The sequence below is a fragment of the Phalacrocorax carbo genome, chromosome 7, assembly GCF_963921805.1.
Source record: "Phalacrocorax carbo chromosome 7, bPhaCar2.1, whole genome shotgun sequence".
Lineage (NCBI taxonomy): Eukaryota > Metazoa > Chordata > Aves > Suliformes > Phalacrocoracidae > Phalacrocorax > Phalacrocorax carbo.
In genome coordinates this window covers 24,112,941-24,129,797 of record NC_087519.1, presented here as the reverse complement: position 1 = coordinate 24,129,797, position 16,857 = coordinate 24,112,941, and the positions used below count along the sequence as shown (strand labels likewise).

At 54.8% G+C, this 16,857-nt stretch overlaps 1 protein-coding gene across 2 annotated transcripts in view; it reads right to left on the bottom strand.

The window, feature by feature from the left end:
• The window catches only part of RBPMS2 (RNA binding protein, mRNA processing factor 2), a 29,066-nt gene extending 24,021 nt beyond the window's left edge, over positions 1-5,045 (bottom strand). For both annotated transcript variants that reach the window (XM_064456951.1, XM_064456953.1), the window contains exon 1: positions 4,656-5,045. In XM_064456951.1, the coding sequence (XP_064313021.1) occupies positions 4,656-4,715 (60 nt within the window). In that variant the 5' untranslated portion in view covers positions 4,716-5,045. The remainder of the gene's footprint in view (positions 1-4,655) is intronic.
• Between the last annotated feature and the right edge of the window lie 11,812 nt (positions 5,046-16,857).

Here is a 16,857-nt window from a genome sequence, read left to right as displayed (position 1 = left end):
TAAGCCACCCCTGGAGATGTACAGGCATCCCTGGGAATGTGCTTTTGAAACTGATCACCTCCAGATTCTGAGAAGGCTACTGGGTCACAACTAGTGCCTGGTACTCCTGGAAAGAAGGTGCTGAGCACTGTATGTGAGGTGCTTACCACCTCACTCGCACATTCATGCCCTGGTGAGGCTTTAAGCCAAAGCCTTTACTTCAGGCACTCAGAGGTCCAGGACAGGCAGAAGCACTGCTCCGTGGTCTACGTCACAAAGTCTTTATGACTTGGCATGGCCACAAACCAAGGGATCTCTTGGCTCCAAAGGATCTCCGTACCAGTTCCAGCAAGTGTCACACTTCCCACAGACTTCCCACAGTGCCAGTTCCTCTAGCAGAGGCATGAGGAAGGACAGTAAAGCCTAAACCACTCTTAGCTACCTTCCAGACATCTCCAAGGGCATCCTTCCTACTTTGGTGAGGGGAAAGCAGAGTCCCTTGCTAGCAAGGGAGCCTTTGGGTTCAGCCCTTCATAACTCCTGCAGACACCACCAGAAACCCCTTCATTTTGAGGCCAAGCAGGGAAAGCTCTGCTCAGCTGCTCCTCAGATTAGCCAAGGAGGAAGACTGATTTCTGAAGCTGGGTCTTGTTTACCAGACCAGCTACACAGCCAGGTAGCAGGAGGAAGAATAGTCACCCCATCACAGGGACTAGTCAGGATACTGATGCTCAAAGCAACTTAGACTCATGTCTAAGAAACTTAGATTTGAAAGATAAAGGAAGGAGAAGGAAGCTCCTTTACAGAGGCACCAGGACATGAGGAGATAACAGGGAGATTCGCACATCCCTCACCCAGTAAGAGCAACTCATTGATAGACCAAGAGGAGGCCTGGGAACACACAAATTCCCAGAACCTCTGCGTGCATGATGACTTCAGGGTTATTTGCTCAGCCAACTATCTGTCACTAACAGAAAACTGCATCTAACATTGAGGGGACTTTTGTTATACATGAAAACAGCTCTGAAGCACCATCCTGGTTCAGCCAGACCAAGTAGAAGAAGATTATCAAGTGGTGACCATAACTACTACACCCTCAAGTTCTTTGTAGCAAAGAGCAGCATCACTAGAGGCATTTCACCTCAGAAATTATATTAGTCTTATTTGTTTCAAGTCAGAGAGCTAGAATCCACACATGCAAAAGGTATCTAGGTCCACTCAAGCAGAGATTACAGAAATCAAGAGATGCCTGGCACCAGTCCATGAAGTGCTACAGACATCCAGAAGTGCTCACCAGTGGCATTCCTGTGTCATTCTGGCAGCCCTGGCGTGCAACAGCTAAGAAAGGCCAGGGATGAAGTAGTCACTACTGAGGAGGCTGTCTGGAAGCCAAAAGCCTTCTGCCTCCCCTAACAGGGCATTTTCTAACTCTAATGGGTAACACTGCAGCCTTGTCATGGACCAGCAGGGAAGATGATCCCCTCCTAGCAGAGCTTAGCCAGGCAGGTTCTCCTGGTCCTCATCTGGGCTCTGCCCACCCAGTACAACCTCACATTTGATGCTTTCCACATTCAACAGTCCACAATGTCCAAGCTTTACCATGAGAGCAGCAGCCACCACACATGGTGCTGCAAGCAGGCCCTTGAGACTGACCACTCTGTCATTCAGAGGGAAGGGGCCAAGAGGACATATGGGATAACCACAGATTTCAGCCACCTTCTTTGGGCATCTAGACAGCCAGCTTCAGATTCCCCCACTCCCCATGGGCCTACAACTTTCCAGTGACCTCCTGGTAGAACAAGGATGAACTTCCAGAGTAGAAGCAACACTTCTGCATCAGACACCCAAGACAGCAGGGTGAAAATACAGAGGCCCTTATTGCAATATGGCCACGAACACAACACGTAGCATCCATGGTAAGCAAGCAAGCTCCTCTAGCTGCCAGAAAAAGTTCTGCCTCTAACAGGGGTGTGCAGCACCTAGGCAGCTGCCTGTCTCGTACTACCCCTTGGAAGCAGAGGGACATATGCTGTCACACAGATTGGCGGCTGCCTGGAAAACTAAACAGAAGATAGCAGCAAGCAGGGAGGGATCAAGTTTGGGGAGGTGTCTGGTGAGGAACAGCAGGGACTGACATTAGGCCCTGTTTGTTTAACATTCCCATTAACGACCTCGAGAGGAGTGAGAGGCATTCCTGTCCTCCACATGTCACTGGGCAGGAAGGGGCTGAGAGATCCAGGGGCTTGCAGATAAGATAAAGGGAAAGGCTGAATTTGGGAGCTTCGCCCCACCATATCTGGGGCACGTGGTACCCTTCTGCAAATGCTTGAGGAGGCGGTGAAGGAGGCTTACAGGGGAGGAAAATGGAGGAGGGTCTGCAGTGCCAGGATCTCACAGCATTATCCACACAGTGTGGGAAGATATTCCAGTACACCCTCCTGCATATGCTGGACTGAAGGATTCCACTTTGCACTAAACGTATTTATCGCTCTGTATCAAGGGAAGCTCTTGGCAAGAATTTGGGTGGGATGTGGGATTAAGCTCCCCAGTCTGTGCTGGGACCCTGAACACAAGGTCACTCCTTGTGCCACCCTTAACTTCTTCTGCAGCGAAGGATGGCTCCTGGTTGGCCAGGAGGACATACAGGAAAAACAAGCTTTCAGAGGGCTCCCGCAGGCTCAGAGTGTCCACCACAGAGCCCAACCAGCAGCTCATCACCCACAATATTATTTGGGATAGATCCTGGCAGAGAAACAGAGAAAGCACTTTTCAACAGCAAACCCAGCAGGGATGGGGGGCACCCCTGCACCAGTCCCAGCCTTCCACCTCCCAAGCATCCTCAGCCACCTCCAGGGTGGTCAGCCCTTTGTTGCACCCCTGAGTGCAGGGTGACAAATGCACCCAGCAAGGCTGCTGACTGTCTAGCAGGGTAGGCTGGACCATCCTGCCTCCCCACACATGCCAGGAGGTGGGCTGATGGCGAGCAGGGGTCGCTTCTATTCCACCCCTGCCCTGTTCCCTGGGATGCAATCTTTAACTCTGTTTTCCAGCCACCAAGCATCACTCCAGGGAAGACCAACCTCCCCAAAGGGCTAGGATTTCCAGGCTCCTGAAATGCAATGGCTTCCAGCAACCACTTCACCAAACTACCACCTGGCAGCAGGGAACAGGCCAGCTCTGCTCCAGCACCAAGAGCTCACATGGCCACCACCTGTGAAGCACCAGCCCAGCTGGAGCAACTCTGCTGGGATGCACCAAGCAGCATCGACCTCTTGGAGCTTTGCAGGCCAGTGAACAATCAGATCAAGGAGCCACACTAAGTCTTCCGTGCACGCGTGCGCAGCCCACAAAACCCCCGGTACTGAACCTCCCCACACCAGGGAAGCAGCACAGGGCCCCAGGTCCTCAATTTCTTTGCCTACCCACACCAGTGCCACCCAGTGAGGCTGGGACACGTCACCAGCAGCATCACATCCGTGTCCCATCACATCACCTAAGCCCTGCTCCATGCTATGGAAATGCTAGGGAAACGCTATGGCCACTTTCTGCCAATCCATTCCACCCTATTACCCAGGTCCCCCCACACCGGGGTTGAAGACCAGCAGGCATAATGGCCCCAGGACAGCTGGTGCATGGGGACCACCCAGCCCCAGTGGATGGCAGAACAAGCCAGGCGCCATGTTGCGGCGGCGCGAGTGCACGGCGCGCTGGAGGAGAGCGAGGGGAGGGGGCAGAGCACCTCCCCAGTCCCAAGGGCCAAGCATGGAGGACTGCAGCAAAATGCTATCAAGTCCAGGCATTTTCCAGCACTCTCTCCAAGATGGAAGGCAGCTGGTGATCCACCACACCAACACCTGCCCAAGGGGCACGATAAGAGAGTTGCTGTGCTAGCAGCAATGCCTCCACCCAGTCATCGGCTCCAACAGCCAGAGGGCAAACGTGCAGGGCTGCAAGCTCGGCTTCGGCATGTGCCTACAGACAAGCAACCCCTGCAAACCCTCCCAGCAGAGTCCAGCGGTGCCCAGGCTCTAGCTTGCAATGGCTATCCAGGGTAACGGGACCACTGGCAGAGCAGCTCACAGCCCTCCAGCCCCAACCAGGCTGCGGCATATAGGGAGCTGAGCAAGATCTCCACCATCCTGGTACAAGCATGTCCCTAGCAGCCCACGTAGGCAGAGCCTGGATGCAGGAGCCTGGTGCCCTCCAGCCGCAGGGACAGGACACCATGCTCACAGGCACGGACTAGGCTAGACGGAACGGGGACCTGCCAGCCCCCTGCCCCGCGGGGCTACAGGGACACTGGGCTGAGGAGCGGGCTCCCAGCCGGCAGCCGGGGCTCGCCCTGCCCGGTCCCCAACCCCAATGCCCTCCGCCGGGGCGGCCCGCAGCGCTCCGGCCCCGAAAGCCGCTCCCAGCGCCCTTCTAGGGAGCTCCAGCCCCAGTTCCCCGACGCCTCCATACTCCGCCTCCACAGCCCAGCCTCGGCTCTCCAGCATCTCATCTCTAGTCTCCCGATGACCCCGGGAGGGTCCAGCCCCGACGCCGTGTCCTCGGTTCCCGACCACAGCGCTACGTTCCGTCCCCGACGTCCCCAGTGCCGCATCCCCACCACCCCATCCTCGGTCTCCCGACACCCCCGTGCTCCAGCCCCATCGTGCCTTATCCCCGGTTCCCACCTCCTCCTCGACGTTGCTGCTGCCGTTGGTGTGCTCGGTGTCCTTGTTGAGGTTGCTCATGGTGGGGTACCGGAGTAGGGGGTGCAGACGGGGCGGGGGAGGAGGGGGGGAGGGGGTGGTGGTGGCGGCTGCTCCGGAGCTCCGCCGGGCCGGGCCGGGCCGGGCGCGGGGTGCCGGTGCGGTGCTGGTGCGCGGGGGAGGTACGGGGCGGCACTGCCTTCCCGGCTCACATGCGGCGTCCCGGGATCTCCCCGCTGTTAAGGATCGGTCCGGGCGTTGCGGGGCCGAGCTGGAGCGCAACGAGCCGCAGCTGCGGGGCCGCCGCGCCCCAGCCCCCGCCGCCGCCGCTCCCGGTGCCGCCGCTCCCGCCGCGCACGGAGCAGCGGGGCCGGGACCCGCCCGCCCCCGCCCCGCCCGCCCGGGGCCGCCCCCGGGCCGCCCGCCACCAATCCCGGCCCGGCCCGCCCCCCCCGGGGGGGAGCGGGGCTTTTTTTTGTTGTTGTTGGACTAGAGTTATTTTAATTTTAATGCCCCCCCCCCCCCCCCCATTTCCACGAAAAACTTTCTCAACTTTAATGAACTTTCGAGCTTCGACTTTCTTAAAGGGCTCGCCGGCTTCTCCACCCGCAGCGGGGCCGGGCTGCTCCGTCCCGGGGATCCCCGGAGCAGGGGGGCCGGAGCTGAACCCCGCGGGTGTCCGAGCACTCCGGGACTGCAGCCCCACAGTCCTGGAACGACAACTCTGTAACGCCCTGATGAAGACCCCGAGCCCCAGAAACAGCAGCCACAGCAGCTCAGGACATGGGTCCCGTAACCCTGTGACAGAGGCCCTGTGAGCCCGGAACGGTGGAGGCACATCCCCCAGGACAGTGGCCCTGTGAGCCCGGGACAGCGGCCCTGAGACCCCAGGAAAGCAGCCCCAAATCCCCCACAACAGCAGCCCAGTTCCTCCTGCCAGAGCAGCCCCAAGTCCCCGCAGAGAGCTGGTGAGTGCCATGAGCACAGCCCTGCTCTCAGGCCTGGGAGAACAAGCAGGGTTGAGGTGGCATGTCCATCTTCTTACCCTTCCCCCAGCGCCTAACCAGCCTCATCCTAATGAAGCAGGCAGGGAGGCTGGCACAGGTTGGAGCCAGGCTCTGGCATGGTTCCTGGCTCCCTGATGCAGCGGTGTGCCAACCCCCAGAGATCCCCACTGTACCCATGGAGCAGCCCGACCCATTCACATCTCTGCTATAGCAGTTGGAGAGGATGAAGAGGGTCCTGCCTTCTTTCAGGCCTTCGTGCAAAAGGGCAGCCCGGAGTTGGGGATGTGTAACGGGAGCAGAAAATGGGGTACGGGGCTTGTTCCTGCATGCTGTGATCCACAGTTTGGTCCCTGTGCAAGGCAAACGTGTTAGATCTCATGGGTTTGGGGTCAACCCATCAACTGGGAGATGTTCAGGGGATCTGAGCCACATTAGTTTAACCAGTGTTGTTTGTACCCAGTCCTCACTACTCCCTCAGCACCGAGACTGGGTGAAAGTGAGGGGAACCATCAGCCCTGCCCCGGTGGTCCCATAGCCCCCCGAGCTGTAAAAGCAATGTATGATCCCAGTCCTTGGCTCACCAGGGTTAGCCCTGGCTGGAGATGCTCTAATGCACCCATGGCCTGTTCTGCCCCAACAGCATTGAATGTCACTTCAAAATCAAACTAAGCCCACAGCTGGCTCTAAGCCATGATTGGCTTCCAGCAGTAGCTCAGGGATAACATTTTGCTCATGTGGATGTTGTGAAGAGGCATGAGCCTGGCTGGGGGCAATCACAGCTGATTTCTTCACTGACACCTGGGTTTACTACCCTGTTCAAGCCCCAGCCTCTGACTTGCTTTGCCACCTGGTTCTGCAGAAGCTGCCCATGAAAATTTAACCCTAAACTCAGTCTTCCCCATGCACAAACACCGTCCAGCACAACCCAAGGAGCTCCAGGTCCAGCAGTGGAGAGGACATGCAGGCAGCACCATCACTGAGGTGGTTCCCATAGTCAAGCAAGTGCCTGTGGGGCCATATGGTTTCATCACAGGAGGTGTGCTGAAGGGGAAAGAAATGTCCTCCTGCAGCAGGAAAAACACCCGCCGCAAGCAGAAGAGCAGCTGCATCTGTCACACTGGGACAATGATGGCAGGTCCACTACATTGCTGCCAGACTGATGGCCCATAACCTGTGGTTCACTCTGTAGGCAAGTTCATTGTGTTGCTGTCAGGTGAGAGAGAAGCAATCCACATGCACAACCCCACCTCAGAGCTGTATGTGGTGGCAGCATCCCTATGGCCCAGCCCCTTGCGGCTCATAAGTCCCTTTGAAGTCCCCATAAACATCACACTCAGGCAGCCTCTCCCCTCCATGGAGCCCTTGATAGTCCAGCACAGGGAAGATATGTTTCCTGCTCCCAGGAGCTTACAAGGGTGGAGAAAAGGCAGAATCATAAAGGTTGGAAAAGACCTCTAGGATCATCAAGTCCAACTGTCAACCCAACACCACCATGCCCTGAAGTGCCACATCTACAGAGTTTCTGAACACCTCCAGGGATGGTGACTCTATCATCTCTCTGGGCAGCTTGTTCCAGTGCCTGACCAGGTGGGAAAATGAAGCAGTCACAGCTACCAGCTTGTGCAGGTGAGCCATTCCACCAGAAAATTGTGATGTCTCTGCAGTAGTTTTGGCTGAGGATTTTTTCTTTGGGTGGTTCTCCACTTCCATGTGGCAATGCTCATCTTTAGCTGTGTAATCAGAGACCACAGCAGCTGAACAAGTACAGGAACAGGGTAACACTCTGGTTTGGAACACGCTTATCCAAGTTTTATAGAAATGTATTTTTACACCAATACTTTTCACCTAAAGGTATCTACCACCCAACAGCATCTACCTCTGCAGTCTAGCCAAGGCCTGCATCAGAGACCCTGTCCTCGCCATACCATGTCCATAGGGATGCACTGGTTAGAAGACCAGAGATGATGCTGTGACTATTCAGCCTGTGCCCACCAACCTCTCCCACACTGGTGCCTGTTTGGGGTGGATGAGCTGGCAGTGAAGCAAAAAAAAAAAAGGAGTAAAAGCTGTGAGGTGCTCACAAGCATCAAACAGGTCCTACCAAGGGGGTTACTTAAATACTTGAAACAGGTTGTAATCAGCTTAGAAATCAAGGTGGGACTTGAAATCACAACCAGCTGTAGGCAACTGTGTTTTCACAGTTTCTCAGCTTAACATTTTCCAAGGGTTCTTTCTCACCCTTGAAATAAGCAGGTCACTGGTGCAGGAGACAGGACCAAGTGTGGTCCCACTGCTTAGATGCTGGTTATAGGTGATAATAGAGGGATCACAGAATCACAGGTTGAAAGGGACCTCAGGGATCATCTAGTCCAACCTTTCTAAGAAGAGCATAGTCTAGACAAGATGGCCCAGAACCCTGTCCAGCCGAGTCTTAAAAGTGTCCAATGTGGTGGAGCCAACCACTCCCCTGGGGAGATTATTCCAATGGGTGACTGTCCTCAATGTGAAAAATGTTCCTCTTATGTCCAATTGGAATTTCCCCGAGAGCAACTTGTGTCCATTCCCCCTTGTCCTCTCCATGTGACTCCATGTAAAAAGGGAGTCTCCATCTTCTTTGTAACTACCCCTTAAGTACTGGTACATGGTGATGAGATCCCCTCTGAGCCTCCTTTTCTCAAGGCTGAACAAACCCACTTCTCCCAGCCTATCCTCGTATGGCAGCTTCCCAGTCCTTTGATCATCTTGGTGGCCCTTCTCTGGACCCCTTCCAGCCTGTCCCCATCCTTTTTGTATAGTGGGGACCAGAACTGTCTCTCTCTGGCTGGGGTCCTGCATCCTGTATCTGCTACCCATTCATTTTGTGATCCCAGGATTCACCCATCTGTAGAGAGGCAACAAATTTCATTTTAGGGACCACAGGGGTTGTCACAGGGGTATTTTCGGTCCCTGCCACCCCCAAGCCAATTGCAGGCTGTGCCGCGCTTTGGCTGAAGTGTGGGTTGTTTTGCTATTTGCTTATCTGGGGCAACAGCTGAGCCATGGCACCTGTCCCAGGGCAGAGAGGATGCTCCTGTGCCACTTCCAATGTGTTGGAGGTGTGGTGAAGGGAGGACTTCCTCTGCTCACAACTGCAGAGAAAGCCTGATTTCCAAGCAAGCAGTGCAGACCAGCCAATCCCACTGTGCCACGGTCTGATTCTACTGCCATGAGTGACAGGCTGTGTGCTTTCATCACCAAAGACACTTTACAGGACCTCAAATGAGTTCTCAGAGACATTTCTGGCCATAGGCAGGAGGAGGCTTTAGGGCTGAGACACTGCTTTTGGTATGGATCAGCATCCAAACATCTGGAGACTTGTACAGCATCACACAGCATTGGTGGGAAGGGACCTCTGGAGTCTCCTATCCACCAGCCCACAGGGCTGTCACCAGCACTGGATCAGGTCAGTCCTGCCTTGAAAACCGTCAAGGATGGAGCAACCCCATCTTTCAAGGTGTCCATCCCAGGCCTGCACCATCCTGCAGGGAAGAAGTCTTCCCTAACACTCAACCTGACCCTCCCAAGCCATCATCTGTAGCTGTTGTCCAACATTATATCATCTGCCACTATCAAGGAAAGTCTTTGTCACTCTCCCTCTAGGAGTTGTAAGCTGCTAGTAGACCCCCTTTCGACTTCCTTTTGGCCAGACTAACCCAGTCCAGCTCCTTGATGACCCCTCACTGGCCCCTTCTGCCATTTCCCCCTGCCCAGTCCCCATCTCTGCCCAATGCAGAGTCTACCCAGCCATTCCTTCTGGCCCCACAACCTCCTTTGGCTCATCCATCCCCAAACAGCAGGGATGGCCTTTGGCCAAGCACAGGCTGAAGAGCAGCTTCCAACCTCCTCCATGTGTTGGACCAAACACCGCATGGCTACGCCAGTCCTAAGGTTCAGGTGGTGGAGGGCTGCTCCTGCCTAGTCAAACGACTCAGATTCCCGCTGGTGCCAGTCCTTTTGCTGCATTTCACCACAATAGCTGCAGGACACCTCACTCCTCCTGGGAGAAGGGCATGGACAGCCCTGGAGCATGGGCATGCCAAGAGGCAAGGTCATCATAAGAGGTGCAACAGGAGGATGCTCAAAGGCAGGACAGCAGCAGGTCACCCCATGTAATAGCCAGAGCAACCTCTCGGGGCACCCACTCCATGCCCCAAATTGATCAGCAAGACACTGCCAGCACCTTCCCTCTGAAACCAGTGACATTCCCAGGACTGATTTAGAAGCACTGCTAACGGGCAGCAGATTAAAGTCATGGTAGGAAAATTGGCACCAGGGACCACTGATACTTGAGTACTGAACGATAGTGTGCAAATAGCCTCATCCCAGGGGCTGCACGGGATTTCAGGTGGCCCAGTGGGTGCTGGGCAGAGTTGAGGAGCAGGGGAACAGCAGTGCTTATCCAACATCACATGCCTGGAGTAGCTGCTTTGAGGATGGTGGTGAGCGCTTTCAAACTTTAATTCCTTTCTGTACGTCACTGCCTGTCTTCTCCAGCTCTGCCTTCCCCCAGGAGGATGAGCTGAAGCTAACCAAGAAAGACAAGGGCTTGGAGGTGTGCACAAATGTTTGCTCACACGCATCGGATCACTGCAAAGCTGCTTTTATGGGCATTTCAGAGCGGCTCCTGGCAGCGCCGCCAGAGCTAAGCTCTGAGGACGCTTGCCATGCCCTGTGACGTGAACCCACCAAGTGGGCTTCAGACCAAAAAGGGGTGAGGAGAGCTTGTGTTTACAAAATTTGAATTAAAAAATGCCGCCAAACCAACAAGTCTGTTTGGAGCCAGGAGCAGGAACAATAAACCCAAACGCTTTCCTCTGATGGGTTACAGATGCAGCATGCCGGCAATCTCCTGGTGGAAAAAGTGCTGCTGCATGAAGGGCTCTTGCTATTTATTCACCTAATGAAGACAGTGCTTTAGTCTGCCCCAAAACTCTTTGATTTTTTTGCTTTATAGATGAAATATGGAGATAAAAAGGGAAGAACTCTTTCTTGCTTGTGCAATGCTTAAACAACGTACTGTTGTCTCTTTAGTTTTGTAATTAATGTGTCACTTGCACTGTCCGAGCATATTAATTATGGGGGAGCAAACCCATGGGAATCTTTTATATGGGCTTTCGTTAAAGGCCCCAGAGGCAGCCCAACCCCATGCATGGGGTGGTTGCAAGCACTTGCCCTGCTCTGAACCGCTGCTGAAGGAGCTTCAATAGCTGGGCCTTAACAGAGGCAGAAACCCAGCCTTGCCGAGCGTGGATGAGAGCTGTCTCAGCGCTGGGTCCATGCAACATGCCCAAACCTTGCAGACATGTTTGAGCACCAGGGCTCTCCCTCCATGTCCATCCCCTGTAGCTTCTTTCACCGCCATTCAGCGAGGAGAGCAGCTGAAGCCACCATGGTGCTCTCGGGGGCCAAAATCCTCCCTGTATTGCAGCTGGACCTCACTGATGATATGATGAATATGATGGCTGGTCCAGAGAGGAGCTGGGAGCCACCTGGGTTGTGAAGGTCCCACACAGGCCATAACAGAGGGACTTCTGCAGCTGGATTTGTCCCTCCTCATCTGAGCCATTGCGGGAGCTGCCCCACTAGTGGAGGGACAGGCTCGCAGCTCTGTGGAGGGGAAAGGCTCCCCCCAGCCCCACTATCACTGCTGCCATCAGCAAGTACAGTTCTGCTTCAGCGTCTGGCACTCAGCACCAACAAAGTGGCACCGACAGCCTCCAGATCTATCCCAGCAGCAGGGAAAAGGCACAGCACACTGTGGCAAGCCCTTGCCGGGATCCTGCCCCTTCCTACCCTCTGCGGTTGTTTGACTGTGGTTTTGACAAGGTGTTCAGTGAGAACATTGGCTTTGGCACCCGTGTGAGTGGCTGGAGCTGCAGGGAAGGGACGTGGCTTGAACCAGAGAATTGAGAGAGGATCAGTGTCACCCATGTCCTGAGCCCTGGTGTGTTCTTCTACCCAGGACCTCTCCCAGGCACCTCTGGGTGCCAGCAAACCCAGGTTGCCTGAGCCAGGATCCCTCCCTGCCCTCATCCAGGTGCTACCAAGTGGAGGGGCCATGACCCATCCTGCTCAGCAGACCCACCTCTGACCATCCACATGGCCTCTCCAGACCAGATCTCTTCATCCTCCATTAATTATCTTTACACCTAATTAACAGGCATTATGGAGGGCAGAAGTGCTCCCAAACTTTGCCATTAAGCATCTAGACAATCAAGAAGAGCCACCTTTGTAACAGAGGAGGTGGGAAGCTTTGAGCCCTGCAGCACGATATGTTCCCTGATCATAACAGAGCATTACCCAAGCTCTCCCAAGACAAAAAGCATCCCATTTTCTCGAAGGTTATTAATTTCCAGGCCTTCCACACACTGGAGACCTTGTCAAATAAAACAAAAGGACTTGTTGTGGAGGAATCCTTGGCAACATGACCAACATACACATGACCTTCTGACTTGGAAAACAGATGGCCAAAAACGCAAGCGAGCGGTCCCACCGCACGCGGCATGGCTCAGCTCCCCTGCCGCAGCGGCTGACAGCAACAGGCCATGATGCACTGCAGTTCCCAAAGCCTGATGGAGCAAGCCAGTGAGCAAGAGGCGACATGTGGGACAAGCATCAATCCAGCCTGGATGTGGCTCTTTCTCTGTGGCAGCCACAAGCCTGGAAAAGCCCCCTATCATCTCACTTATCACGTCCTTCCCCAGGATCCTCCCTGCTCCTATGAGCCCCTCTGCACCTCCAGCCCATGGGGACCTGTCTTTGGGTGGCTTCAAGGGTAGGGAATAAGTCTTCTTGCAGCCTTCTTCCTCCTCCCAGCTGTTCTCCAGGCAAATGTAAAGCCCTGCTGTGCTGAGCACCATGGGGGACAGCCCGGCATACCTCCATACTCAGACCCTGTGTGATACTGCCCGGCATGGGCACCAAGCATGGCATAGAGGAGACCTCCTGCTGGCTTCAGCCTCCCATCTCCCCTGGTCAAGGAGGACCCATGCCCTCCTTCCGGAGATGATGGTTCCTGGCCAAGGGTGCAACCTGCTCTGTAAAAGCCGCCGCACCATTACCACTGGCACTTTGAAGGCCGCTCCTTGGTCATGTGGATAACAAGAGGGATTAACAAGTCAGGGGAGATGAGAGCTAAATGAAGCATCGCCTTGCAAAAGGCTGCTCTATCCATCCTGCTTGTCTTTGGGTGGAGAAGAGAAAGCAGAGGGCAGCACTAGCGGGCAGGCCAGGCACAGCAGCATGGCTCCACAGTCGCTCCTGCCCTCCTGGAGCTGGGGGTACAAAAGCCAAGACACCACAGAAGCACCCTTCCCGGTGCCGTCCCCACGCAGGGGATGCTCACCACAGCTCAGCCAGGCATGACCTGTGGGGTTTTCGAGGGCTTGGTCAGAGCCTGGGGTTCCCAATGGGCACAGCGAATGGCCCAAACCCATCCCCAGGGCACCCCAAGTCTCACCCCTGGGAGTTTCAAGCCTTGGCAGCAAACCAAAGCAATACATCTTCCCAATTCTTAGTCCCAGAAATGCCAGACTTGTTTAAACTGGACTGTTTAGATGAATTTGTGTATGTTGGTACGTTGGACACCCAGCATGAAAGACTTCAGCTCACGATTAAAGTTTGGCAAAGCCCTAAAACCACAGAAAACAAAGAGTTTTATCATGGGAAGCACTGGTCCCTGGGACAAGCTATAATTACTTCTGTTCTGCTTCGACCACAGCACATAAACACTGAGGACCAACAGCAGCAAGGGCTGATTTTCCAGAGCCGGCCACTGCCAACCGCTTCGGCTGATGGGATGGAAGGGGACATGCTGTGGTGCAAAGTGCCCATGTCCCCACGACTGACACACTGGGCTCATGCCTGCAGTCAAGGCATTTCCCCCCAAATCCTCCCAAATTCCTGTGAAACACCCATCGCATCACTAACCATCTCCAGCACAAACTTCCCAGGAAAAAACCATTTACAGGAAGGGAATAGGGCCTGGAAAATTCCAGCCTTGGTGGGGAATGACAAGCAAGGGGCTGTGATGGAAACTGTTTTGCAACCTTAATTATTCTACCCCAAATACTGGCAGCCCAGGCAGCGCCTCTCACCCCATGATCTCATTAGTCTCCTTGGGAATGCCTGCCCCACAAGAGCCCCTCTTACCCTCTTATCACTCCCCGTGTATACCCACACACACCCCCAGGCACTGAAAAGAGCTCCCCATGAAGTTCAGGAGTCTGGCAAGCCCCCCACGCACACGCCCTGCCAGGCAGGTCCTGGGAATGCCTGATTTATAGTCTTATGCCTCGTTCTGTTTACGCCAGGCGAGTTATTTAAAATGAGGAGAATGAGAGGAGCCCGGGTTTTGTTTAAAAGTCCGGCGAGGAGATTTGCCTTAAATAGTCAAGAGCTGAGATTGGAGGGGAGGCTGCCCAGCAGCCCAGACCTCCAGGGTGGGAGCAGAGCTGGCACCCGCGGGGGGAGCTGGCTGGCTGGAGGAGGGGTGGCAGGAGTCTCCCGCTTAACCCTGGGGAGTTAAACCACCCTGCAGGATCAATCACAGCCCTGGCTTTGTGTGGCCTGTGACACCAGAGACACGGTTTACACATGAAACACATGAAATGGCAGTCTCAGGAGAAATGGCACCAGTCCTCTCAAGGCAGCATTCACTCTGAACCCTAATGATGGCAGCCAAAAAGACGCTCCATGGCCAGAATTGGTGCAGCCCCACTCAAAGGAAGCGATCTGCAGCCTGGGACACCTGCAGCTATGAACCCTCCAAGCAGCCCCCCTCCAGTCCTTGAGGTAAGGCTAAATGTGAAGCCACACTGATGTAAGAGCCTCCCACAGTGGGACAACTTGATCTTGGTTTGCTTGGTGCTGAGCACAGACCTGATTGCTCTCTATAAATACATCCGGGGTCAACACCAGGGACAGGGAAGAGCTATTTAAACTCAAGGGGGATGCTGGCAAAAACAAAAGGCTATATATAAACTTTCCATGAGCAATGCCAGGCTGTAGGGAAGGTTTTAAATCCTGGAGCAGGAAGGTGGAGAAAGAGCCCCCCAAGAAAGTGGGGTGAGGCAGTGGGATGGGGCCAGACATGTTTCTCTGTGTCTCCAGGATAGGCAACCCCAGTTTCCCTCCATCCCCTGTCCCCAAGACCAGTAAAATCAGCAGAGGGGCCAGCAACTAGCCTTGGCACAACAGCGATAGCTCCCAACCCTGCTCCAGGCAGGACAGCAAGGGGCAAGAAGCGCTTTCGATATTTTAACACTTTATTGATTTATTTGGTCAAAATTGCTGATTAATTAATCAGAATAATGAGTAACTTGGGTGCCTCGAAGCACTCAGCAGCAACGGTCGAACACTGAAAGGCAGAGCTGTTGCGCAAAACCTGGCACCCTTGGCTAATTCCTGCATTGTTGCTAACGCCTGCGCCCCCAATAATTCCTGTTCTGCCTGCTCATTCCTGCACCCCTACTAGGTCCTGCATCCACTGCTAGCATGTGCATCATCTGCTAATCCCTAATCCTTGCAACCTTGCCCAACCCTGCAACCGCCCTGATCCCTGCAACTCCTGCATGCGAATCCCTGCACCCTACCTCTACACCCCAAGGAGCCCTGATGTCTGCACCCCACCAACGACTGCACCCAAAGCCACCCTGGGCAGCACCTGTCCCCAGAGCTGTCCCTACTCGCTCCCAGTGTCCCCATTAGGTCCATCTGCCAGATCCTTGAATGCCAACAGCTCATGGGAACAGCATGGGCAAGAAATATTGTGTTATGGAGACAGCGGGGAGAAGAGGAGGAGAAGGGGGCTGTGTGGTAGGGCAGGCTGGTGCCATGGGCCCAGTGAGCAGGCAGGTTTGGGGACACCAACCTGCCGTTTTTTGTGGCTTATCTCAGAGGGATCTGATCCTGGGGACATGACCAGCTCCGGCAAAATGGCGGTACCATTTGCAGGGCAGGGGATGAAACATTCAGAGAACTTTAGAGCTATCTGGTGCCTCCCATGAAGCACGCTGATGGATATTTCAGAGGAACAACAGCCACCCTGTAACCGTGGCAGCCATGGCATGGTCTGGCAGGGATGCTGCTGGGGATCAACTGGGAGTATCAGGCCACACTGGCAGAGATGCCTGACAGAGGCAGAGATCTGGGACAGCCTGAAAACAGCCAGTTGGAGCAGTGACCGAGGAGGACAGCTCTCCTGGAAGTGTCTGGTGTCTTCCCACTCTCCTCCCAGTGAGGTGACAGCAGTGAGGGTTTGTTCCCATACACATGTCCACCCACCCATCAGCCATCCCATATCACTTCAGAGTTACTTCCCAGCAAACACCAAGACAGACCCCACCTTCCCAGTTCCTCCCAGTTGGCCCCATCACCTCCAAGCAGCATGGTCACTGTGCTCCTACACTGTCACCCCACATTTTGGGCTCACTGTAGGGGGAAGGTGACAGTGTTTGGTACGGAGGACATGCATGCCTTTATGGGAAACCCCTCTCCTGGCACCAGCCCATGACGATCTGGTACTTTCTAGGCTGTAAGAGGAGGAAGCCAACCACAGAGACAGTGAAGTATGGGCTCTAGCATGAGGCCCATAAACATTTGTCACCATTAATTAAAACAGAGCTGCCCACATCTGCCATGCTCCCAGATCCCCTAAGCCGCAGCCCCGATAGCAGCCCCATCAGCACCGGTGTTGCAACTACCAGGGGAGTGTGCAGAGTCACGTCCCGGGTGAAAAGTTCATGTCCGAGCTGGGGGAGCCTCCAGGGCAGAGTAAAGGTGGCAGGGTCTGAGATGCAACACCCAGGGATGCGCTGATATCCCGCTGTCCCCAATCCGGCATAGAGCTGCAAGCCACCACCAGCACATGCTGCCTTCACTCCCAGCGAAGCTAGTGCAGGGCAGGACCCCAGTGTGCTGGGAAGGGGCTTTAATTCCCACTACATCCCCCAGGGGTGGCAACAGTGGGCCTAGAAGCTGGTGGAGCAGGGATGTGGCCAACTGATGGGAAAGTCTGGGGTAGCAGGAGGGAAGGCGGCACGGCTGTCGGCAGTGCCACAGTGGGCTGAGCCAACACTGGGGCCGCATTCCCCAGGGACAGATAAAAGCTACCGTAAAAGGGGAGACCTGTCATTCGG